Raw genomic sequence first — 25,873 nt, 5'->3', positions numbered from 1 at the left:
TCTCTCTCTCTCTCTCTCTCTCTCTCTCTCTCTCTCTCTCTCTCTCTCTCTCTCTCTCTCTCCTTTCTCTCTCTCTCTCTCTCTCTCTCTCTCTCTCTCTCTCTCTTTCTCTCTCTCTATCTCTATCTCTCTCTCTGACAGTTGGTCTTCAACCGTAATAAAGCTTCTGTTTATGTCTCTCATTCACCTTTTCTGTCTCTTTCTCTGACTCTATCTCACTCTGTATTTCCCTCCATCTTTGTCTCTCTGTGTCTCTTTTACACTCTCTCTCTCTGTTACATATTAGCCTCTCACGTTTGCCCTAAGGTTACATTTAAATTTTAACCAGAATTCTTCCAAGTCTTCCCTCCCTCCCTTCACCACTCCCTCCTTGTCCTCCCTCCATTCCCTCCCTCCCCTTGGCTGGCTGCCACTCCTCTCAGAGGTCCTGTGTGTGTTGTCGATGTGAGCCCGGCCCCCTTACTCTTCTCAGCTGGACACGCACACACTCTTGCTCACAGACAGGCAGGCAGGCAGGCAGGCACCATGACCCCTACTTGGGACACCCACAGCACTGCGACCTATGACAACAAATGCCTCCCTCTGAACTGATCTATACGTTTATTTGGGACATTGAAAGCAGCTGGACTACGCAGAAACCCACAACAACACAGAGGCACAAGGAACTACTGAGGAGGGATTTTCTGCTGTATCTTCTGTGGAGGAGGAGAGGTTTTTTGCTCACTGTTACTGCAGTTGCTGAACCGGTGGAATTAACCATCTATGAGTGTGAAGAGGAAAAAGGCCAGCATGGTGTTCAGCTGGCAGAAGTCTTTCTCCATCCTCACCCCTTGGAGGAAAGGTAGAAGAAAACATATTTAACTTAAAAGTATTTGTGTTCAAAGGATGTTTAATCTAGTGCCAACTTGTCTATGCTACCTGGGCTCTCAGACACAAATTGTTATTTGAGTGTCTGGTAGATGAGAGGTTGTGGTTTGGGAAAGGGGATGATTTCACCCTGGAGGTAGGAGCTGTTTTAGACATAAGTGTACTATTTCAGAAGCCTGACTTTCAAGATGCTAATCATCTCATCAAAAACAACACTGTCTATCTATAAAAACTGATATTTAGATCTTAAGGGCATTGGTGCTAGACCTTGAATAATAAGGGATTAATTTCTTAGGATTGGCGCATTTAAGGGAAAGAAAGTGCATTTACAGTATCTAGTACATTTCATTGTGGACATTGGCTCTTTAGAATGCACTAGAAATGATGAGTATGGTGTTGAAAACAGCAATCCGTTTTTCATCACTATGACACACACCAGAATGACAGCAGGAGTATGGACTATGCTGTGTCTAATTTGAAACCGAGACGACACAATTGCTTTTGCTTTGCCCTGCCTATAAAGTTAATTGTGGAAACATTCAAGGGAGAGAAAACATGGTTTGAATCCTGATTCATTCACCATCTGGTTGTTACAAGAACAGAGGTTTGATATTTAAAAGTGGCTTGTTTCTTCACAAACTAGGGATGCCATGAAATTCACTTCATCAGAGGAGGAGAGCGGTAGGAAGAGTAGGTGATTGTGTCTTAGGAGACACGTTCTTGAGCACCAAACTCCTCGTGTTGGCTGTAACTGGAGAGACTGTATCGTATGACAAACCAACCACATCATCTGATTCTTCATACTGATGCTTTATGACATATAATATGGGATAATACACAATCATGTTTTGAATGCCCTCTATCTTATATAATGTAGTGTACAGTTTAGTCTTTTGAAAAGTGGTATTGTAACGACACAGTAAAAATAATTGTTGTAAAGCTCTTGCTAGGACTTTTAATGTCACTTCTTCCTCGTAAGGAAAACACTGTTTTTTAAAAGGACTACTTGAAAAGAAAAAGTATTACCACAAAATCTGTGCCTTATGATACAAGGTCCTCATTCTCATCCTCGCTCCTATATTATCAGACTATCCTGCATTCCAAGTATCCACCTCTATCAGATAACAATCACCACTTATGTACTGTAGGACCCCCTACACCTGCTGCCAAGGATCGACTCCTTCAGATCCTCAATTAGTTTAGCTCAGGGAAAGAGAGAGCATTCTTGTCATTGTTACAGTTGTGAAAGAGCCACAGAAGGCCTTCTCTGATGGGAATCCTGTTGTTTGCCATGCTTCTTGAAGCTAGAAGAAACGAAGCATTGTAAAGATAACGTTGACATTGTGTACAGTGTACACGACAGCACAGCAAGGCAAAGCCTTTATTGGTCTATTCTTCTAATTCTCCCATTGTTATTTGATCACTGTTTGTTTTTCAGGGAGTAAGGATTGTTTGTTGAGAACTGAAGAGGGTCAAGATTCAATCTTCCCTTTTTGCTTCAAAATAGACAATAGCTCACAAAAAAGGTTTCAGTTCAGATTAAACTGTTTCATGATATAAGTAACACAGTATTTGAAAATGACATGTATGTCATCAAGATATTCCCTCTCCTTCTGTTTCCTATCATTCTGACTCAGGAAGCAGGACGTGAGCTGTAGGCACCAGAATATGAAATAATTATTAAAGAAAAAGCTGTCAAGAATGATTCAGTTTTCAGGAATTTTGGAAACCTGTGGGGAGTGATAGTAGTTTTAAACGTGTATTTCTCCTTATGCAAACTTTAGAGCCGGCAAGGAAAAACACCAAGGCCAAGTCATTCCTGGTGTTTCATTCTGTATGACTGAGATAAGTAAGGTGTTTTCAGTCAGGTCTCTCCTTATGTGGATGAAGGTTATTATTGAGAGAAGGGAGTATTGTTTTGGTTGTATAAAGGGCATTAATTTTGTTGTGTTACTGTTAATGTGCCTATTATAAGCACATTGCGTTTCCTCCTGGTATGAAATGCGTTATATACAGAAAGTTTGATTTGATTTCATATTAAATGTGAGTTAGGCAGTAAATTGGTGATGTAAAGAGTTAAAGAAAGACTAGGTCACAGGAGTGGGTGAGGGGCTGCCGTATAAGTTTGGATTTAGTCAAACTCCAGAACCTGAACTGTCGAAGGAAATTAGCCTGGAGGAGACTTGACTTGAGTTACAGCTCTCAGGCACATTCTTGCCTTATCCTAAACTGTGTCTGATAGGGGGGAACGGAGAGCCCCCCTCAAGCCCACGGTGATAAAGACAGGAGTCTGGTAACCATCCTTGGGGTTGACGACGTCACGGCCAAGGAAGAAGAGTGTTTGGGTGTATGTGTGTGTGTGGGAGGGATACTGGCCATGCAAGGTGTTGAGAGACATGCAGTTGTGAGGTGCCCTCATTTCCTAAAAGTTTGGGGGATGGTTGAGAGATGCAGCGATAGAGGGAAGGATGAGGTGGTATCGGGTGAAAGGGGGAAAATGTGTGGCAGTAATTTACACGCCATCAGATAAGGCATCTGGTTTGTGTCACTTGAGATGTTGTTGCACCTGATGGAGAAGAATATTGTGCTTCTATGGCATGAGAAAAAAAAAGCATTGTACAAATTATCCGTGGAGGAATTAAAACACATTTTTTTCACATTTTTCCAGAAATGTAGTTAAAAAAACACACAAAAACAACAAATCAATTATCAAGTCAACCACACAGTGTAATTGAATTAGGGTCCAGACCAGGTGGTTATTTACTAGGGGCTTGAGGTCAGTCTGACCAGTGACCACCCAAAGTAGTAACAGGGAGCTGACATACCAATGAACCCTTTGGACCGTAAAAATAGCCAACTTGTGATGGCCTGTTTATGACCTTTCCACACAGAATCTAAGGGGCAACTGAATGAACAGTTTAGCCAGAGGACTGACACATGCTTAGTGCCTCAGGAACTCTCAAATCAGCTCTTTGCATCAAGAAGGGGTAAGCACACCTGCTTTGGAGGACAGGTCCTATTTTTGAAACCACTATAGAGAGAGAGAGAATCTGGAATACGCCCTTTTAAGGGTTGACAAAACCTCAAGTGGAATTGTAAAGACTGATAGTCTACGGATAAATATGTTGGGATACTTGCATTGTGGTAATCAATCTATAGTTTTTTGGGATCCCAGCCCATAGTGCCGAGGATGAAAGCAGGATTGGAATGTGAAATCAGTGTGGCGTATGGATGTTCTCAGGCAGAAGCCAGGATGGAACTATTGGAGACACGTATGTACTGGTACACAAACACGTGTGTCTTTTACCCAGCACATCTTTGGGCCACTCCCTAAACCCACTAAGCTCTGGCACCAGCCGTGTTTTGCCTCTGTGAGGGAGTGACAGCCTTCCCAGCAGCTTTGTTCTCCCACTGAGTCTGGGCTCCAGACTTCTAAGAGGGCAAAAGGGCAATCCCTAGACTTTAACTCCCCTTCAATGAGGCAAACCCAAGAAAATATCCATTGTCAATGACTAAGTATATGTATTTTTGCCCTCAGACATTACCTTCTTGGTTGTAGTTTGAGTGAGAATGATATTCACGTCATGGGAAATGTGGGAGTTTGTCATTAAGGAGTCAAGGGGCTGTTTGTAATGACATGTTGTGGGGGTTAGTAAGCTATGTACCTGGTGATAGGCTGATTCCCCAAGTCTAGACAATTACAGGATAGAATATCTGTTTTTGTGTTTGGGAAGAGGACACCTGGAGGATGTCAACACCTGCTAAGGTGTGGATGATTAGGAGGATTGGGCCTGGAAGACTGGATAACAATGGCAGCAGTCAGATTACATGGCTCAATAAGCAAGGTGACTTCAGTGTGTAATTAAAGTCAGTCTTGTCCCGTTACTATTGTTTGTCAGTTAATGCACAGGAACAGGCATGTACTGCACTGGCAAGGAGTCAGGCGTGGACAATAAAATGGGATGAAAGTACATTCTGAGAAGATTTGCTGTCATATTTGCTCTTAAAAGCAACTTGTCTTTTAACTTTGAATCTGTGTCAAATTCCTCTCTCCATCTTTAATTCATCTCCACTTTCTTGGTTTTGAAAATAAATTCCTTGAGTGTTAAGTCATTGAAAATAGATCCCCTTTTTCCTAATGCTGTTAATAGGGAAAAGATGTCTTGGAGGAGTACTGTCCACAAACAGCATCCATGCAGGCTACACACTATGATTGTATGACAGAGTATAATGCATATTACAGATGAACTTACAAACAAGTGTTAGCGTTGATGGTATCATGCCTAAAATGAATTTATTTGCCGTGCTAAAGTATTTTCAACGTCCATGTTGTGCATATTGTGCTACAAATTGAGAATGCTTTACAGACTTTTGAGTCTTGTATTTTTTTTTTATCTATAACTACCCAAAGTGAACTTAGAAACCAGAAAACCCAGTTTTCAGGCTTGCCACATATCAAAATATGTCCTGCCAAACCATGCCCATTACTGCTTTGCGATAAAGTCTTGAATAAAGAAAGTATTGTCAGGTACAGAGTGCAACTGACAGGAAAAACAAATACTCTGCTCTCATATTCATCTAACACGGCTACTGATCTTGATTATGTTTAGAATTGTTGTCCCGTCCTGTACTGTACCTCTGGCATATTCATACTCCTTGGCAGGTTGTTTATAATACATATTTAAGATTGCAAGCTCCTGGGTGGTAGCTGAAGGTTTGTTTGATCTCCCCGGTACAGAGAGCCAGGTCCTGGGGGCGTTAATTGAAAATCCAAGGGGATTTAGGATGCAGATTGTTTTTAGTCGGGACAACGACAAAAAAATGCACTTCTACCAACGTTTTTTTGTGTGCCCTATTTGAAGCATGTCCCTGCCAGACCCAGTGGACAGGAATGTTTAAGTGTGAACCATTTCAGGGTATGAATAAATAAATAATGGCATATTTCTATAGTTGACATGTATTTATATGTTGATTTACAAACGCATGATGCTTTGAGTGAGGTTTCAACCATAAAACATTTGGCATAAAACATTTGGCATAAAACATCTTTACAGTTTGTTAGCATTTCAATGGAGACTCAACAAATGAACTTTTGAGTTGAAGGGCTTTGCGGTGACATGTGTTGTCTCAAAGTGGTAAATATTTTCAATTTTATGCCAATTAATTACTCATAACTTATATATTCTCAACAACTACACAAGTTGGCTGTAAAACAGCACAATGACCGGAGGTATTTGTAGTGTATGTCAGTGTTACTCTTTAAGCATTTAATTCTCATCACTGTGTGAGATCTCTTGCCACTGTGTCAGAACAGTTCCCACCACTCACTGGCAGATGACTGACTATACACTGACATGAGAAAGTCAATTAAGAGATTATCAGGGCAGTGACACACGAGGAGCGAGACTTGGGTTATACATTCTCATATCTCCCCAAGAGGTTTGTAGCCTTATCAAGGCTTAGTAAACTGCTGTGAATATGTTTAACGAGGTCTTAAAGTTAATTTACAGCCGTACGACAAGTGCTGTCCACATCTACTATTTTTAGTGGATCTGCCTGAAAGATCAGGTTACAAGATTGCACACTGTAAGATCAAATCTAAGCCTTTTTTGAAAGGAACAGAGTTAAAAAAAATCTAGTTTTTGTTCTCTTACTTCTGCTTGTAACTCTGTTTAGAAATACATATACTGTAAATCCTGTTTTGTCATTGAAGACTTTACATGCTTCTTCTTAGGCCATGTTCAAAAGGGACTTGAATGAAATTAGAAATGCACTTGGGATCAGATTTGCCTTCATTGTTCAAATATGTGAGGTTGTGATCTAATCTGAGGTAATTGGGAAACAATCTGTGGGAATTTAAAGAGCCATGCAGTTCTTATTTATCTCCCTATAAGGTTTTCTTGCACTAGATCATCCTGGCATTTGTAGAAAACAGGAAATATGTTTATTAGCCTACATTAACAATTTGTTTCGTGGTGTGATGGTTGAAGTTGGACAAGTGGAATTCCTCTCCATGTGGAACATCATCAGCACTATAGCAGCCATAACAAAAGTACAGAAATTCATTGTAAGTGAGATGTACCAAATCATCCCATTTAACCCAAATAATGTAAATGAGAACAGATTATTAGATTATTAACAATTCTAAATGTAAATGTTTGCATACAGTATTTTTCGATGGACTGTGGAATGTTTCCAGCTAATTATTTTGAGACGTTTACTGTAAACAGACAAGGAAAACACAGCCATTGTTTATAGTAGGAAAAGACCTGAAAACCAGTACTTGACAAACTGACAAAACAAACTGAAAATTATACTGTTTTAACAGAGGGCTGTCCAATTGAAAAAGGTTTATCACAACTGTTCTCTTTGAAAACATGGGTGTGTCCCCATTATGGTGGATGTTATTCTCAGTGTAATCAAAAGAAATGTGTACTGATTTGTAAGTATCTCAACCTTTTTAACTGACCAAACAAACCCAATGTCCCACTTGTATTTTTCTACTGTTATTAGCTGGCATACAGCATGATAATTAGATACTTTACAGCCCCTGATCTATCAAGCTACCAGAGCTTTCAAAAATACATTGAATAATTTTCATTGACGCATTAGTCATCAGTTTAGCTGCCCTTACAAATTCAATCACAATTTGTACTGAATAATTTCCTAACAATCAATCAGTAATGAAATTCCCCAAAGGAATGTTTTTACTTTTATAACCCACCCCAACTCCTTAAGTGGGAACTGTAGAAAAAGGAAAATATGTTTTGATTCTAAAACGGGGTCTAGAATCACAAGAAATAACTTTTTTTTTTTTTTCTTCTGACCACATGTTGTTTGCTTCAAATTAAAATTCCTATCCCAAAAATATTTGTCTGAAGTTCTTCGGGAGTAATTGAACTCATGAAAAGTACAATCTTAAGAGTAATTGAATTTAACAAGTGGGAAGCTGCTGAATTTCCTCTGTTGTCGAAGATTGATCTTACATGTTTGCTTTCATGCTCGAGAGAAAAAAGGTACTCAAAATATACAGACAAAACATTGAATTAGACCTTTGCTTTCCCAGGGAAAAGACTGGCAAAATGGTATCTCGCTTTTTTCCTAATTCAAAGTTAGGAAAAGAATGGTTGATTGGCAGCGAAACGTATCAGATTGCTTGCAGCAAGAAAGAAGAGATGCCACATATGAGTGCACCCCATAATGGTATTAACTGGACCTTAAGATCAAAGCCGGACAGTCTGGTGTGGGACAGATACACACAATGTGTGTCCTGGAGTATGTGTGTGCCCCAAAGTTGAAGAATGCAGGATTGTATAAAAAGTAGTCCTCGGGTTTCACAAAACCATCCTGGTGTACCACTAGATGTATATTTTGACAGTACATCTGTGTCATTCATGGTCAAAAGAGTTGGACATGCCACTGTGAGTTCTTGGGAACAAAAACATCAGTAGATGGAATTTTTCACATACCTAATCAGTTACACTCTTTAATTTAGCTCCAAACAGACACTGTACTAAGGAATAGATATAGTAATTAGATGTTAGTGAAGGGTACATGCATGCAACTCAATTTATCGGGCATATGATACTTTTGCAGCTCTTAGACTACACTAAGAACACTTGAAAACTGGCACCAACTCAGGTATTTGTCAGGGACTGTTTTGACTAATTGCGTTCTACAACTTGTTCCTTTCACAGGAAAAGGGGACATGGTGCTGGAGAGTGAAGTTGTCCTCACCAAGATGAAGCTCTTCAACAACTCCCATGAAAAACTCCTTAACGGTGACGACTCTGCATCCACAATATCCATGTCAGTATCTGAGCAGGACGTCTCAGAACACGTCAAACCCATGGAGGGCAATTCGGACCTCGATAACATACCTGGACCGCCTCTCATGGAGTCAAGCTCAGACTACTTGTCTGTTATTTTTTCTGACACTAAGCTCCCAAGGCTTTACAAATTTGAGTCTGAGGACTCTGGAGTCGAACTGCCCAGTGGGGCTAACTCTCCGTCCACGCCCACTGGCTCGGAGCAGAGCTTTGTGGTGCATAGCCGGGAGCCCTCCTGTGACTCCTGTAACCTGAACACTCCCGTCCTGACCTCTGACCCACTCTTTTCACTCGACCAGCGTTCAGAAACCAGCGAGACAGAGAACTCGAATGATAACTCATTATGTACGACTGTGGACACTCGGGAGTACACTGTTGTAAACCCAGAGACTGAACTTGGCTCTGAAATTGAGAGGCCAGAGCTAAACGTCACTAAGGAGGCCACAGATGTGGAAAGGACCCAGGGTGAAACCTTGGGGGACACCTTTGAGAAAAAGGAGTTGACCTCTGAACAGCTTGTGGAGAATGAGGCTGTTATAGAGGAGTTCAACTCAGAAAATTTGAGACCAAGGAGCCCATGCTTTGCTGGGGCCTGTGACAGTGTGACAGGAGTCGAGACTGAACAGCATCCTCTAAGGAAAAGCTCTACAATTGACAGCCTGGAGGAGTATATGGAAGAATGCTGCAGACTCAGTGAGGTAATGCATTTTTTTCATTTAGGTTATTTACTCACAAAACTTGGCTTCTGCCATGTTTGTGAATAAGAGCACAGATGTTGCCAATGTTTTTTTTATTTTTTTACAGTTTTAGGTTAGAGCCATAAAGGGTTATTTACGTGGACGTGGCTATCGCAGCACAGCAACTTGAATGAGTACTGTATGGCAAGCTGTAGCCATGCCATATGTATTAAATGTAGTTACTACTAGGACATATAACAAGCATGAGGCATTTTTTATGTACAAAAAAGTCTAAAAAGATTGCAAACTAATATAAGGCCATCCTTATAAAAACTTTGATTAGAGGATGGAAAAAGATTCCAAACCAATATGAGGCCATCCAAATGATTTTTTTTATCCGAGAATGGATGTTTACATCATGTATACTAATTGAATGCACCTTATGACCTATATCAAATAGAACATATTGTAGTTTGGAATTTTCTTCTTTTATGGCTGCCATGACATTTCCTGCCATTCCTGGGTCTATGTAGCTGTTAAAATTAGAGAGGTTGTTCAAACTTCCTCCAGACTGGTGGGAATTCAAGGAAAGCCGTTTTGGGTGGTGGACAACAAAAATCTTTATGCTCTGTGTTATTATCTCTAATTACCAACCCTTCGCAGCTTTAATGTCTCCTACTACTTCACTACCAACATCAACGAGGCTCCAGTGGACTGTTTATGATAAGGGTTGTATTTCAAGTCGTCTTCGCTTGAAAGAAAGTATTCCTTTCATATTTTATGACACATTATGTGACACAGATTTCAGGTGATTCAAATTAAAACAGATTTGTATGGCACAAAGTCTTGCACACTAAACAAGCATTGAATTATATTTAATTACATTCCAAAAGCGGCTTTAAGTTCTTGCCAGGAAATACACAAACATTCAAGGAATAAATCTCTTTCAGGAAGAAAGAAACGTAATCTAGGGTTGACCTCCATCTTTTCTTTGAACTCACCTTTTCCTTTGTAAGAGCGCAGCATAATAAAAAGCTTAAGTCATTCATAGGGACCAATAGAGGCACGTTTCATAATATAAGCTTGCCATTGAAAGCTGTGTTTTTATTCATGTTAAGGGAAGATTTTTTTTTGAGAGACAACCCAATGTAATCTAATTTTTAACTGCACCTGACAGCTGCACAGGCTGCCAAGTCACAATCACCTGTTTGACATGCGAAAAACATCTTAGTCAAGTTTCAACACCACCATAGCCGTTTCAATGTAAACAAGAGACAGTGTCACATGAACACCCACCTGAATGATTTTATGTTATTTTAGGGTTTGGTTCTGTATTTCCTCAAGGAAATTGATATAAGGAAATGTTTCATGTGTTGATCTTGTGATAGAACTTTCTGAAGTAGCTACTAATTCAATTTATGGTCATCTATGGTACATACATTTTCAGTTTTTTTTAAATTATAATGAGACTGTGGGAAATTAATAATACATCTAAATGTGGCTTAAGTGTGGGTCTGTTTGGGATCATGTGTCAAGCTAATTGTGATGAAAGTAATGACATCAGTGACTTTTCCCAGGAAACACAGGTATACTTTAGACTATACCTACTGAGTCCATAACATATTTATACCTAAATATACCTAATACCTAAATATGAACAAATATGAATCAAACATGTCGTACATGCTCAACAAGACCCAGATGTTACCTGTGACATTCCCCTGCGGGTGTTCTGTTGCTCTGCATCTTAGTGTATCTAAGTACACCACGATTTGGAAGAATTTAAAACTAGCAAAAACTAGACAAATACTTCAAAGGCCACATACTGTATCTCAGCCGAGTTTCATCCATCTCCCGTCTCAGTCTTTCACAACAATGTCACGCTCGCAGCTCTGATGCAGACAAGGCTTTATTATGGAGCCGCAGGTTGAAAAGGAACCCAAACGCCCCAGTGTGTTGCACACAGGCTAGTGGAAAAACAGGGAGAGGCTCCGCAGTACAGTGCGAGGAGCCTGTTTCATGCTCCCACATGTCACGCAGCACCTGTTCATCTGTGCTGAGTGACTGTGCAGATGGCTACGGCGATGGTGCCGACGACCGCCCGCCCCTTCTCTCATCTGGGCACCGGGCGTTCCTCTGGTCTAAAGATTGGCGGCCTACCTGGACGCATCAAACAGGTGTCAAATAGCTCAAATGACTCACATATTTAGGCAGAGAAAGACCCTTTGATAGCTGCTAGGGCTCCACGGAGAGAACAGCGGACGGCTGGTATTTTCTTCACAAGGTTGGGCCCCACTTTGGCCTACTTTAAGGTACATTGCTGATATCTTCATCCTCATCGTCACTTGTCATCACAGGTAATCATTTTATTCCTTCACTGGGTAAATGGGGCACTATGCAGAGATGCATTGGTTGAGACTTTAATCCTCCTGACCCTTACCCCTCCCCTGTTTTTATCTGAGAACATTAACGTTTCCCTGCCTTCCTCTCTGTGTCTCTCAAGGGGCCTGGGGAGGTGGAGGGGTAGGTAGGATGGAGGTGCTTCAAAGGGGGTAGGATGGACACAAGATACAGTATTTTCAAACAACACACCAGCACAGCTCAAAATGACAAGCAAGCTAAATTCAATTCTCTGCACTGCTATCTAACGACACATAAAAAGATACAGTCATGAAAGAGACACTGCATAGCAAACATATTTCAAACATGAGGAGAATGTCGATCATATGGATGGGATTAGGCGTCTTTCTGATCTTGGTCCTGCAGGCCTGTTTCTGTGTGGAAAACTGCCTGCACACTTTCCCACTCAGTTGCACAGTGTGAAATATGGTATAGCTGACAAATAAAACTAGAGGAGCAACCATACTCCTTCATCTTCCGCTCTGTGGTTTTAACATACACTTCCTTATCCGTAACATACACTGTGTACTGTACATAGTACCCATTTGACTTGGAGAGGTTTGAGAGGAAAAACAATCCACTTATCCATTTAACTTGACATAGAAAGCAGAACTTCAGGCACCAATGTGTTTGTGTGCTTGTGTCTGTTAATTGAAATGCCATACATGAAATGTGCCATTCATGTATGTTAAATCAGATTTAAATTGTGAAAGTCTCTTAGAAAATGAACACATTCTAACTGGAATATGCAGTGTAGTACACACCACTGTCAATACACCCACTTCCACTCACAATCTGGCCTTCTGTAAGTCTTCAAAACTGCTTTTAATGTCAAAGCTGTCAGGGACTCAGAACCAGTGCAGGCACATTGTGTGATTCCCCTTCTGGGCACTTTGAGAGATCTACTACAGATCAGCGAGGCAAGAATAATATCTAAAACACTCCCCACATTGTTTGTGCTGAAAAACAAATGGGTTTTGGATTGGAGAAGCAGTAAATGTGGACTGCCAGTATCTCTCTCCCTATCTCTGAACGCACCCCACATCTGGTGCTCCATTCCATTTGAATACTGTCATGTTTAGGAAAGAGACAGGCAGCAGACACCATGGAAATATCCCAAAAGAAAGACCAAACGAGGCCAATGTTTTCTAAAATTATCTTTTATTATTCTCAGATCATGCTCATGTTTTCAAACCCTACAGTGAATGCGAGCAGAAATGTAAGTATGGCTTTAATGGCTATGCATCATTTGAAAACATTTTGGTCATCAAATGGAGGCAAAATCGAGTATACCTGTAATGACATAATACTGTAAATAATGGATCATTAATAGTACAAATAGGTTTCCCAACATGCCAAACTATTGTAATCCATTACCCCATCACAACCAAGGGCACGCAAGAAAGATTCTAAGACACAGGACCTTTCTTATGTCATGAACTTTGATAACCCTTTCCTCCTGAGTGCGGGATGTTGTGTGCATATGTTTGTCTAAAATACTGCACAAGATGTGTATGTTTGTGAGTACGTGTGTGGGACATTCCCTGTCTTCCACTCTTCGCGACCTCCCACAAACCAACGGTCAGGGTCTCTTGGGGGCTGTAGTGGGCCGATAAGATCAGACCCACCCTTCAGTCATCGTGCCTCTGCCAGGAAGACTGCTAATGACTACCTGTGTCATATCCTCCCGTAACGTGACAGACTCTGTTTGCATTTGAGTGTGTGTGTTCGTGTGAATGTGTGTGTGTGTATATAATGTGAAGAAGGTCACTTCTAGGAGGAATCTATGACCTTATCCTACCGTAGGCTGGAGCTGTGAAACCCGGCTGGGATTAGAAGCATGAGACTGTGCACTTGTCACTGGCCACAGCCACCTGATTAAGGAGAGGTTGTGATGGTAGTACAGTAGTCATACTGAAATACTTGATACGTTATAAGCAGTAGTTTGTCATTTGAGCCAACTTTAGGTTTTTATGGCAATCCTGTCATGTAAAAAAGGATTTGGGGTAGTTTTTTAATATAAACTCCCATTTTAAACGTGAAACAAAAAATAACATACCGGACTCCTGAAAATGCTTGAGAACAGGTACTTAAATACATTACAAGGCACACGTAATCCATAAATAAGTCTGTGACAACTGCTGAATGAAGGGAAATGTGTTCATGGCTGTGCCTCTGAAGCCCCCAGCCTGTGATGTGCAGAGAGTCGTTCTCTCTCTCCGTCAGAGGAAACGAGTGATGTCATCCTCCTGGTTGTTATGTCTTGGTTTCCCAGTGTTTGGTCCCTCTTTCCATCAATGCACAGGTCCCTTACTGGGGTTTCACAGGAGAGACACGGAAAAAGGCTTTGTGAGAGAGGGAAAAGGCCCAGACCGAAGCTCACTTCCTGCTTTTGTTGGGACAGTTTTTGGAATGTTGACGATTGTATAAATATTTGCTCAAAATTTCCTTTTCATATTGCTGAAAAACCTGAACATCTGTCACTCTCTGGCAAAGCATACTGCACCGGGGTGAACAAACAAACAATGGTGTTTTTGCTGATGTGGTCATATATTTGATCAGCGACAGAATTGACTTCCCTGCTTCATCCTGCTCATGAACACTTCACAGTCATATTGGTCCTCACTGTTTTCACCTCTACAAATCTACCCAACAGCTATATAGTTCCCATCACTCTTACATTACCAGTATTTTATCATAATTTATTCCTAATGCTGAAGTTCCTGAACTTTTGGGCAGTGGTAGACGTACTATTTTAATGTTTGGGCTAAAGCTTCTAAATTACCATTATGGTAATGCTGTAAATGACAAGTTACGATTACTCAAACTGGCAAGAACATACACACTGACACTGTGGTATGCCGTTATTATATAAGGTCACCAAAACAAGATCATACCCATAATCCCTTGGAGTCTTCTAACATCCATCTGGCTACTCCTAACATGATTTTCAAGATAAAACAAACAGCCCAGACACTGGAATGCATTTATGGGTTTGGACAATGATTACAAGTTGTAAAAGTGACCTATGTGGATTCACATATAACAATGTTTTGGTAGTCATAAAACACCTCCATCCGAACATTCTGAAGTGATGATGAAATTGTGCTGAGGTGTTGAATAGCAGACATCATCCTTGACAGGTTACGTCATCTGACATAACACCAGTGTTAAGACAGTGGTGTTTGAACCGTGTAATAGAGCACCTTTTTAGAAGGCATGTTAGGGTCCACAGTATTTTTCAAGAATATACTGCACAAATGTACCTCTATAGGACAAGAATGTAACAACTGTAATGTTTCTTGAGTGTATGCTTAAAGACAAGCAGATAGATTTATAATAAATAAATGATCAATTCATCACAGTTGAACACAATGCTTTACTGCCGCTCTTGCCGAAAGATCAGTCATACAGGAGTAAACTTAACAGTTCTACTGTTACCTTCAAACAAAACTCAAACAACAAGCGGTCCAAATATATGTTATTTCCTCATGTGCAGTAATATCCATAGCTCTAATATTTTGTAAGGTACTGTAGCTTGCTCTTATTGTTACGTGACCAGGTATAGTGTGTAACAACAGTATTTAGCACACCTACCTGACACTTATCAGTCTACTCTGACTCCTTCTGTCCTGGTCACACAGGTCCAGCAAGCCAACTCCAACCCTCTGGGCTCCGGTCTGGGCTACCTGGAACACATCTGCCAGCTCATTGAGAAGATCGGCCAGCTCCAGGAGACCAACCTGGGGCTCCAGAAACAGATCTGCAGCCTGCAGAAGGACAACAGGATGACCAAGACCAAAGATGTGAGCAGCAGTGTCCAGTGTACACTGATATTGACTTGCCCTTCTCTCTATTTAGGGATAAACATGAGTTTGATGTGTTTTTATTTGAAAACCATGACGTACAATGTTCTGAGAGGTGAAGTGCTTCAGTATTGATGTGTCAACATTAATCTAATGGTAGATCATTTTAGGGAAAACTAAAATGACTATGGTTATTGATCTTTGTTAGGAGGTACAGCACATTCCCTCAGAGATAGTTTACCAGATGGCTTGTCCTCCAAAGTCACTGGTGAGTTGTTAATCTTGCTGGATGAAAGCATATTTTCAGTAATAAACAGCTGGCGTCATCCCCCTGCAAACCTATGGAAATGCATGTGGGGCACACATTTTGGAATGTCCTTGAAGCATCACAAAGGGACATATGTGCAATTGGGGCAATCGGATGTAACAAACTTCAGAGGCTTTTCCTGACACCTGTGAGGAAACACAGTAGGTTATACATGTCACATTGCAGATGGCTAGATGGATATACCCCTACTACTACTTCAGTTGTCAGATTTGTTTGGTTATGGCCCCCATGACCTGAATTGTGAAATCGCAAACCAAGATCCTGTTTATCCCCCTGAATCTGAATAAACTAGCCCCAGTCATCCCAAATGCTCGTAAACAGAAGGATTGCTTTGTAGGTTTATAAGTAAGCTTGGTTGAGAATGTCCCTGTCTCACACCTAGCCTTAAATTGGATATAAGCACAGTTTGCACAAACAAGTGCAAGCAAGCGCAGCGTCAGCAAAGAAGTAGCACAGGGCAAGAATATGTTTGTTATTTTTTTGTTGTAAGCACCATTTGGGTAGTATTCCAGTAAGCGCTCATAAAATGGCAGAAATTCTGCCCAGTTAACAATGTGTAACCTATAAAATCCACGGCCCAGTTCTCCTCACTCTCACTTTCCTTCCCCAAACAGGATGAATAACTGGGGTCCCAATGTTATCTTACCAATGCCAGTGAGACTAAGTTTTGTTGCTCTTCAAAACAATTACAGCGATAATATGCACTCAGAGAGAGTGTGTTTTTGTGCTAAGTAATATCTGGTGTAAACCCTTAGCTGGATGCACCTACTGTACAATACTGTGTACAAGTCCTTCAAAAATATAATTTCCTGACAGTAACATCTTTTTCTAAATCTTAGGCGTCACCTTTCTGAATAGTATTGAACTTTACCCCTGTCTGTAGTGATTTCTGCCTTTGTACTCCCACATTGTTGTGGATATCTTGTTTTTTCCTGGTGAAGAAGGCGAGGCACAATACTGCATGTTCAGTGGGATTCACAGAGCTGGTTCGAAACAAGCTATGTCAGTTTGGGCCTGGGGGCCGGAAAAGCTTTCCACCAAAACAGTGGGTAAACCCAGCAGGAGCCTCCACTTCAAAGCCTTCAAAGAGAGAAAGAGGGAGAGGGAGAGTGAGAGAAAGAGGGCGAGGGAGAGGGAGAGGGTGCGAAGGGGCGATGACAGAGAGACAGAGAGGGAGAGGGAGCGCATAGAGAGCAAAAAGAGAGGTAGAGAGAGAGACGAGCAATAGAAAACAGTGAGTAGTGAGAAGCGAGTGAGCTCTGAGTATCTGAACAGTTGTCATACAGCCCCTCTATCAAGTTGAACGCTGTTTGAAGGTTTAAGGTCATGACTTTCTCTTACAACAATACTCGATAGAATAAACGAGATTCAACGATAGAATGTGAACATTAAACTGTCTATCCATTGCAAAAGACGACTGTTCTTCAACTGAAAGACGTGCCCACCCAAGACCACACCAGTTGTTCCTTCCCAGTCCAAAGTCAGGCCTCCTGTTGTGAGCAATTCAAAAGCGATGCCACGAGGCTAGTGTGAGGATGACACATCAAACAGAGAAGCAGCTTATCTGAGAGCTTAAGATCCAATGAATGATCCAATGAATGGACCAAATAGACACTCTCCAATCCCTGAGCCTATTCAGCCTCCACCTCATCTTTCTCATTAGCAGCACCTCACAGCCGTACACATAATTAACACTATGAGTCCCAGACAATTGACATTACCACCTACATAGAAATACTTTTCTCCCTTCCTCCTGTTTTTGATCATTCCCATTATGGAACCACTAAGTTGTTCTCTTTCAACTTCCCCAAAGTGAAGTAGCTATCCCATAATAGCAGTTGCTAATGAATATAAATAGCAAAACTAAGTTGACATGTGCTTGTGCCAAGAGTTCCTCTTGTGACCTTGATACAAAGGAAGAAAACACACCCCCATGAAAAGATTTTTGGATTTTTTTCACGACAAAAAATATCCAGGCTTTCTCGACTAACAGATAATACACTAGAATCACTTTTACAACTTCCAGAAATGAATGTGAGCTCACTCCCAATAGCCTCCTCCTTCTCTATTCTCAGAGCTGCATTATCTCAGACAAAGACAACATCCTAAACCTGTCCCTGGGTTATTAAGGGGCAGGAAGTGATGCCGGGAACATTCCAGAGGTTCTGGACACCACATAATACCTCTAGCAGCCTAATCCTCTTCTGGGGGGTCAAAGGTCCCAGGCTTGCCTTGGAACAACTCCCCTCACATGTGTCTCTTGAGATGGGCCACAGAGCTAAGCACACACAGATGCGCAGGTCCTCGTAGGTGGTGTAGACCACAGTGAAAACATGCTCGGTGACAGCCACCCTCCCAGGGCTGGACATGTCTTTTATGCGAAGAGAAGTGCGGTTGTGCTGCATGCAGCGAGAGATGTCAGATCGCCGCCAACCTGTAACAACAAAAACAATGTCATGGAGTGGGACCGCAGCCGCTGTTTATCATCCTGTGCTCTTCTCTGTCTTCAGTGAATGTAAATGCTCAGTGATGTGGAACAGGTTAGGTAGAGGAGTACTTTTTTTTTGTCAGACTAAACAATATATTTTTAGGTATGGGGTGATGTTATATTACAGTGTGATATGGTACAGTCTGGATTTTACTGAGAAATTGTTCCTTACATAAACTGTTTTCTTTTGAGTCTTAAAATGATGAACATTTGTATATGTTTTAGTGGACCTGGAGGTAGGCTACTTATTTATCTCTGTACGGAATGCTGAATTATGTATTACAGGGTGAAAACAGTAACCAAATTCAGTTTGGGATAGTAAAACCAAAATATCACTGACTCTTTTAAAGTGCCTGGCAACATTCAATACAACAATAGAGCACCTTTGTGTGGCGTCCATAACCTGAATTTGTAACAGATGTTTACTTGGAACCAAAGCATGTAGTGTTGAAAGACCCAGGAGTGAGAAAAACAACAAACTCAGATTGAAATAATAAAACATACTTAATGTGCATAAGTGTTCTTGTTCTTGCCAAGGTCTGTCTGTTCTAAGCAAGGATGTTTTGAGGAAGCCACAGTACAGTACTCTGACTGTGATATCATGTTAGTTTATTTGTAACTATGGGTGACCAAAGACATACATACTTTCTGGCATACAAAAAAGCTGATCTAGCACATATCCTAAACACTGACTGTCATGCCTGGGCCTTGTCTTCCTGTCTGTTCCTTTAGGACTTCTTCCAGCAGCACTGTAGCTGTGGGGCAGCTAGTCTGGCTTTCCAGGACCTGAAGAAGCTCTCCAGAGGGGAGTTCCTCAACTCCTCCAACAGTACCTTGTCTGACCTGTCCACTATCCCAGAGGTCACGCGCCACTCGGCACTCACATTACGGAGAGGTCAGTAGGACTTTCAGTCTAGGCAATGCAATTTCCTAGTCGACACAGTCGATTACAGTATGCAGTGGACCTTATGCAGTGGACCTTATCTATTTTTAATCACAGTCGTAAATACAGTAAAACACTGACCAACTCATAAAAACCTTCACATTTAGTATATTACAGTCAATAAAAGTATTGCCAGGTCATTCACAGGTCAAGTCATTCTTAATTGTACAGTACAGACCTTTTTTTTTTTTTTTACCATTTTACCATACCATTAACTGAGACACTTTCAACCAGTCACTGTATAGGACCAAATTTAAACTATTCTGTTTAGTTTCAGTTGTCCTGGTTTGATAGTAATTCAATCTGACATTTCCAGTTAAACTCTGCTTTCCCTTCGTCCTACTTTTATTGCCATTATAAGCATCTGGATCCACACTTCATAACCTGGTCCAATTGGGTTCATTAACACACACAAGATGACAAAATACTCTTCTAAAGTCAAAGTGGGCTTTGACTTGAAGGTTTTCTCAGAATTTAACAGGTTTATTATTTCAGAGCATTAGAAAATCTCAAGTTTCAAAACATGACCGGGGAGGGACCTCAGGTGTGCTTTCTGTCTGACGCTCCCAGATTTCAGCTTGCATTCCTGGCCCAAAGTTGGTCACCCTGCAACCGAGTCATTTCCCCAAATGTTTTTGCGGTTCTCTGTGTTTTTGTTTTTGGAGGGGCTCACATGTCCTCAGGTAGGCGAGTGACAGTCTAGTGGGCCTGAGGGCACGTTGGAAATTATTACTTGAGCAGGAAAATTCCTGGCATCCTGCGAATAGAGGGAACATACAACATCCCGTGGTTTCAGGAATTCCTAACTCCTTCCTCGGATGGGCAGGAAACTGGAGCTGGGGTGGGAAAAGGGGACTAAGTGACCAGGGAACATTGTGGCAGGATACAGCATGATTTTGTACTGTAAGAAACCCCCTGATCCCAGTGATAAGGCAAACAGGGATTTTCCACACAGACACACAGACACACACACACACACATCACTTAATGATCCATTTCACCTGTGTCTCTGTGGGCAGATGTTGGCAGTGAGGCTGGATGCCAATCTCTGGGGTCTGTGCCCCTGTGGAGGCGAGGTCTGAACCGGAGGAGCTACACGGAGGGGGAAGCGCGGTATCTCTGTGACAGCTCCGAAAGGCTCTCTGCCCCCCACAGACGGGTGAGTCACAGCACACAACGTTTCCTCTGCGATTCACTGGGGTGGAATGCAACATCCTTCACGTGTTTACTCTGTGCTTGGCTAACTCCCAACTAAGAGACACGCAGATACACGTGATCAAGTTTGACATTCATAAAGGGAACCAAATGTAAAGTAAATCAAATTTACAGTATTTCTAGGAGTACAGTACAGTACTTAAATGAGATCTACTAGTCTACTAAACATCTTAATTATGATAAAGTGACTGGAGGAGGATGAAGAGACATCATGTGATTTACGTCATGAGGTGTAAAGTTCAACAAACAGCAGACAACTTGATCCCCAAAAATATGGGCCATAAATAATGATGAACACTTGTTTTTAAGTATTTTAGTTACAAGGCGTTGCAGGTTGCAAGGCGTTGCACTTATTTGCCGCCTCTCCACCCTTTGATGTGTATGCACATTACCAAAAATCCCAATATTTTAATTTTATGTGTGTGTGTGTGTGTGTGTGTGTGTGAAGCTGAGTGAGAATTACACATGGGGGCGAGTGAAGGACCTGGTAAAGAAGAGCAAGCTACGAAACCAGAGCAGACTGAGTCTGACCTCCACGTCCCTGAAGATGTCCTGTCCACAACTCTACCGGTGAGGACACACTTAGCCAGGACTTAAAAAGTGGTGTATTTAAAGAAATACACAACTACTGTAACAAACACAGACCTCAGACGAGCAGGATATTTTCCAATAAGAGGAATGGTGAATATGAATGGGTTGCTGCTGTGTCGTGTTCAGGCATTCTGGGAGAAGGTTCATGTTAAATGCCTTGTTTACTTTTCATGTGTTGGAATTGTAGGGGGTTAAATATTGGCCAAACAACCAAAACAAATCTCCTATGGTTTAAAGGAAGATGGGAAACTGAACAGTATTAGATAAACCAAATAATGCCAATACAAATGGAACTTATAGTTATTTGACTCTATGGGTTAAATCAGAGCAAGAATGGTCAAAGTAAGGTTAAAATTACATATGCATTTAATAACATCGCAAATGAATGAAATCAATTACAAGGCAAACATATTACATAATGAAGGCTTTAAATCTTACCTACTCTACCATGATCATTGTAAATTAGAGAGAAAGCAAGAGGTGAGCAAAGAGTAGGACAGTAGGACAAGGTAAAGAATCCACAGAACAATGCATTACAATTCCCTTTATACACAAGGACAACCAATCAGACTAATCTTGAATGGGGTGTGAGAGCCATCAAGTTGAGACCGTCCAGAAACTCCAGACTTAAGCATATGATAGGTGGGGGCTGGTTTGACACCCAGCCTTACAGAATTAACCCAGTATGCATAAATCAGTGCTGGAAAAATAAAGATAAAAATTGTCTAACAATTTCAGAATAAGGATTTGAACATTTGGATCTGATGTATTCAAAGAATTTGAAACAAAACCCTGAGTACGGTTTACTATATTTTGGGGTTGAGATATTTCCAGCTAGCTTTAGTGAAAATACATACCTGGGTAACCACCCTCTCCCCTCCATATAAGCAGTCCCCTCCAGTTTGATGAGGTAATCTGGCTCAGGTGTCAGACCGCCATGCATTGGTCTATCCCTGTTATCGCCAGAAAGCCAACGGGCAGCAGATGGAGCCATTTTACCAGTACAAATGACCGTTCAAGCACCAGGCCATGGGATGCACCCCTTGTCTTTCCACAAACCCAAAACAATTTTACAACATCATTTTCAAAACATAAGAACATGAAATCAGGTGCACAGTCCAGAGAGACACTTTATGGTGTTTATTCAGTGACTACACAAATGTTGTTATCATGTCCCAGCACTGTAAACCCATTATTTCCTCTCACCACCCCTGACTTCCTAAAGAGTTTACTGCATGGCACCCAAGATTACCTTGGGTTTTCTCTGGGTCTGAGTGTTGACTTGCACAGACCGGGTTAAATGGCACAGGTTCAAAGCCAGATTACATCCACCATGGTCTGTGGTCCTCCCTTATTTATTGAACAAAAACAAGATTGTCCTTACAGATGGAATGTGAGTTATTTTACACAAGGGCTTTAAAGGCAACATTCTGAGTGAAAGAGAGAGAGAGAAGCAAAGAGAGCGAAAGAGAGAGAGAAATACTTTATGTCAAGCGTTGACAGCCTGAACAATTTTTAGTGTAGGACAGATTTTTTTTTTTGCATGTGCAAGACGGGTGTGCCTCTGTATAAATTGTGGTATTTCTTTGTTTGAAGGGTTGTAGAACACAGGAATCTGGTGGGAGTTACGGGCTTAGTGGAGAGAACAGCTATTTGTTCATTCCTTCAACCCTTTCCATGATTTCAGTGGGGCACTCCTCCTGTAGGGAGCTTGGCCGTAACCCAGGCCAATAGTGTTTGGGGTTGTTCTGTCAGGTTGCTGGTATGCTTGGAGGAGTAGACGAGAAGAAATCCCCATAGATTCAACATGGGTCTGATGAGATATGGGCCACACTGAATTCACGTAAAGGGAGATCCTCATCTCCTAGATTAACAAACATAAGCATAAGACATGTAAGATATATGTACATATGTTTTTCTATAGAGGATAAGCTTGGTAACTCTTTTGATGAATCTAAATCTAGTCACGTATTATGTTCTCAAGGGTGTAGGTTTGACCTAACAGTGTGGGGGGCGGAGGGGAATGAGGCATAAAAGCGTGACTTGTTGGAGACAGAAGAGAAATAAAAAATGTTTTACAGTATGTGATGTCCCCCTTGAAATTTAAGCCACGGGATGTCCATCCCGTGGCTTGCGTACCCTCCTTAGACCAGTTTCAGTCTAATGTTGCTCCCTAGAAACCCTACTGCTTGTCATTGGTATGGAGCTTACCAGTAATGTTATCCTATTCTCCTGCCAGGCCTGACCTGGGACCAGTGGACTTGCCTGGCAGAAACCGAAACTCAATGATTGCCCTGGGACATCAGAACAAAATGGACATCCCGTGGCTACAGTAGAAAAGCAGGTACACAATGTTATACTTTTCCTTTGAGATCTTACTTACAGGAGGGGAAATATTCCACCCATCCATCCCCAGTGTGACTGAGTTGTGTTGAAAGTGATAGATCATGTTTGGCTGGAGAGTTTGGCTGGAGCTCCCACCTTCTCCCTGAGACGGTCTCACGGTCTGGGGGCTGATGAATGAGACGGGTGTTAAGCTGATTCATGTCTGAGGTATATATTATAAGACAGATATATGGCAGGGTGATGCTGGTACCTCTGAAAGGTCTTAAGGTGTGTGTGCCTGTGTGCGTGTGATGGTATATGTGTGAGTGTATTTTACGAGTGTGTGTGTGATCTCAGATAGATTTTGCTTCACTGTAATATCAGTGAGTTGGAAAAGTACAGTGATGTCCTTGATTAACATGATCTTGTAATGAACCCATGATAAAACAAAAACTATTTACAAAAGCATTTTGCAAAAGTACAAGAAATAGAAATAAATACTGATGATATTGATTGTGTAGATTGGCTGGAAATAATATTAACATAGCTTGTCTCCCCTCTCTGAAGCTGAGGAGGCAGAACTTCTGGCACATTCTGCCCAAACTGACTGTTTTTGTTTTCTATCAAGATAAAGAACAGATGGCCTGAAGTGGGAAGAGATTCTAAAGAGGAGGACACAGTGAAGTTGCACAGATTTTCGACTGGAAAGGAGGAGTACGAAAGGAGGGATGACATTAGGGTAAATAGTAGTGATGAATGACAAAAAGTGTGAAGAGAGTATAATAAAAAAGGATGGAGATGTAGCTCTGTTAAGATAGTTTTGGAAAACATGTATTGCAGTTAAGGGAACATTGGTGTTTTCAAGATACGAGGTTTGTTTACCACACAATGTTTTGCGTTATACTTTTATGTGTTTTGAAGATGCATTATCTAAACAAAACTAATATACAGTATGTACATTTTACAGGCATATATTTCAACCCATAAGTACAGTATGCAATAATATAGCAAATAAGGACAATATCTTGAGGGACAGTACCTACCAGATACTGTAGTTAACGTTGACTTTGACAAAAAGTGTAACGGTTATAACTATAAAGTCGAGAACATTAGACCACGTAGCCTGTATATTGCAATACTTGGATTCTGACACAAATGTTAATTAATCCGAGAAGAGCTGCTAATGTCTGCTGCATGTATCATTTATTTGATGTGATCCTTTCACATGATTTTTCAAATAATTTGAGGTAAAAATGTGAGCTTATTTGCCACATTCAAGAACCATGCAATCTTATAACATGTTTAATGTGAACAATAAATATGTGTGTATTATACAGGGATGGCTTATTGCAGTGTGTGCTGTACACATTGAAAGTCCATGTGGTGTGTCTGTGTGTGTGTTTGAGTGTGTGTATGTATCTAAAATGTATGTATGTATGTATGTATGTATATATTCAAGAGGTGTATATTAACTCCTGCTTCACTCTAATGTGAAGAGGAAGGTTTAATATGTTATAAAGGGCTTCATTGAACACTAAAATAAATGTGTATACCATTAAGGACTACCAGTAATATCAGAATATTATATAACAAAGTCTCTTTTCCATTAGTCACTTATCTTTTTCCCGCAGTGGTATGGTATGCTGGTCCATAAATCATAACATTATCCATCTGTTTATTTGAAACATTGAACTCAAAACTGTTAAGAACCTTGGAGGAAAATTCATCAATCACAAAATGTATTTCATCAACGACTGCTACACATGTTGTGGAGACTTCCTGATGAGTTGAACACGAGGATAAAAGGTTGTACTTGACAAGCTAACAGTGATTTAGTATCCCCTTAACTCTTACAGGACATCACTGAGGCTCCCTAGTCTAACTGTGGAAGGAATAAGAAAACTAGTTAGAACAACAATTTTCAGAAGGTTTTGAAAATCCTTAACTCTAGAATGGTTTTAGCTGGAAGTCAGATTTGACCATCTACTCCTGGACATGTTATAACATCAAAACGTTTGAGTTGTGTATTTACTGTAACCAACAGAGTTATGTGTTAAATGTGAGCAATATAAAAGACTAGTAGAATGGTAAGGACTACTACACACATACTAACAACGTGCTTCTAAATACAATGAAATAATGGTGTACTCAAGCTGTATAATGTACAATATGTACCTCTAGATACAATTTGCTTTGAAAAGTATTGAGGAAATCAGTCTCACGAGGCAGTACATACTTATTTGCATGTCAGATATACGTAATTTACTGTCGAGGAGCTTCAAGATGAAATATGGTGATGTGTATGTAAAGAATATTGTACTTTGTTTTGGAAAATGTATTCTAATGTGCATATTGTATCATTTTTTCAAATATATTTTTAAAAATAAAGCAGTTTTTGACACTA

At 40.8% G+C, this 25,873-nt stretch overlaps 1 protein-coding gene across 1 annotated transcript; it reads left to right on the top strand.

Moving 5' to 3' along the window:
• Positions 1-474: 474 nt before the first annotated feature.
• LOC146268158 (uncharacterized) lies at positions 475-25,873 on the top strand. Its single transcript, XM_084667169.1, has 8 exons — positions 475-841; positions 8,565-9,394; positions 15,418-15,579; positions 19,128-19,290; positions 20,358-20,497; positions 21,002-21,123; positions 23,384-23,488; positions 24,098-25,873. The coding sequence occupies exons 1-7, from the start codon at positions 763-765 to the stop codon at positions 23,478-23,480; spliced, it is 1,593 nt and encodes a 530-aa protein (XP_084523295.1). The 5' UTR covers positions 475-762; the 3' UTR covers positions 23,481-23,488; positions 24,098-25,873.

This window comes from Hypomesus nipponensis, chromosome 11, assembly GCF_054491055.1.
Source record: "Hypomesus nipponensis isolate SF chromosome 11, ASM5449105v1, whole genome shotgun sequence".
Taxonomy (NCBI): domain Eukaryota; kingdom Metazoa; phylum Chordata; class Actinopteri; order Osmeriformes; family Osmeridae; genus Hypomesus; species Hypomesus nipponensis.
The sequence above is the reverse complement of the archived record's forward strand: the minus strand, read 5'-3'. Positions and strand labels throughout refer to the sequence as shown.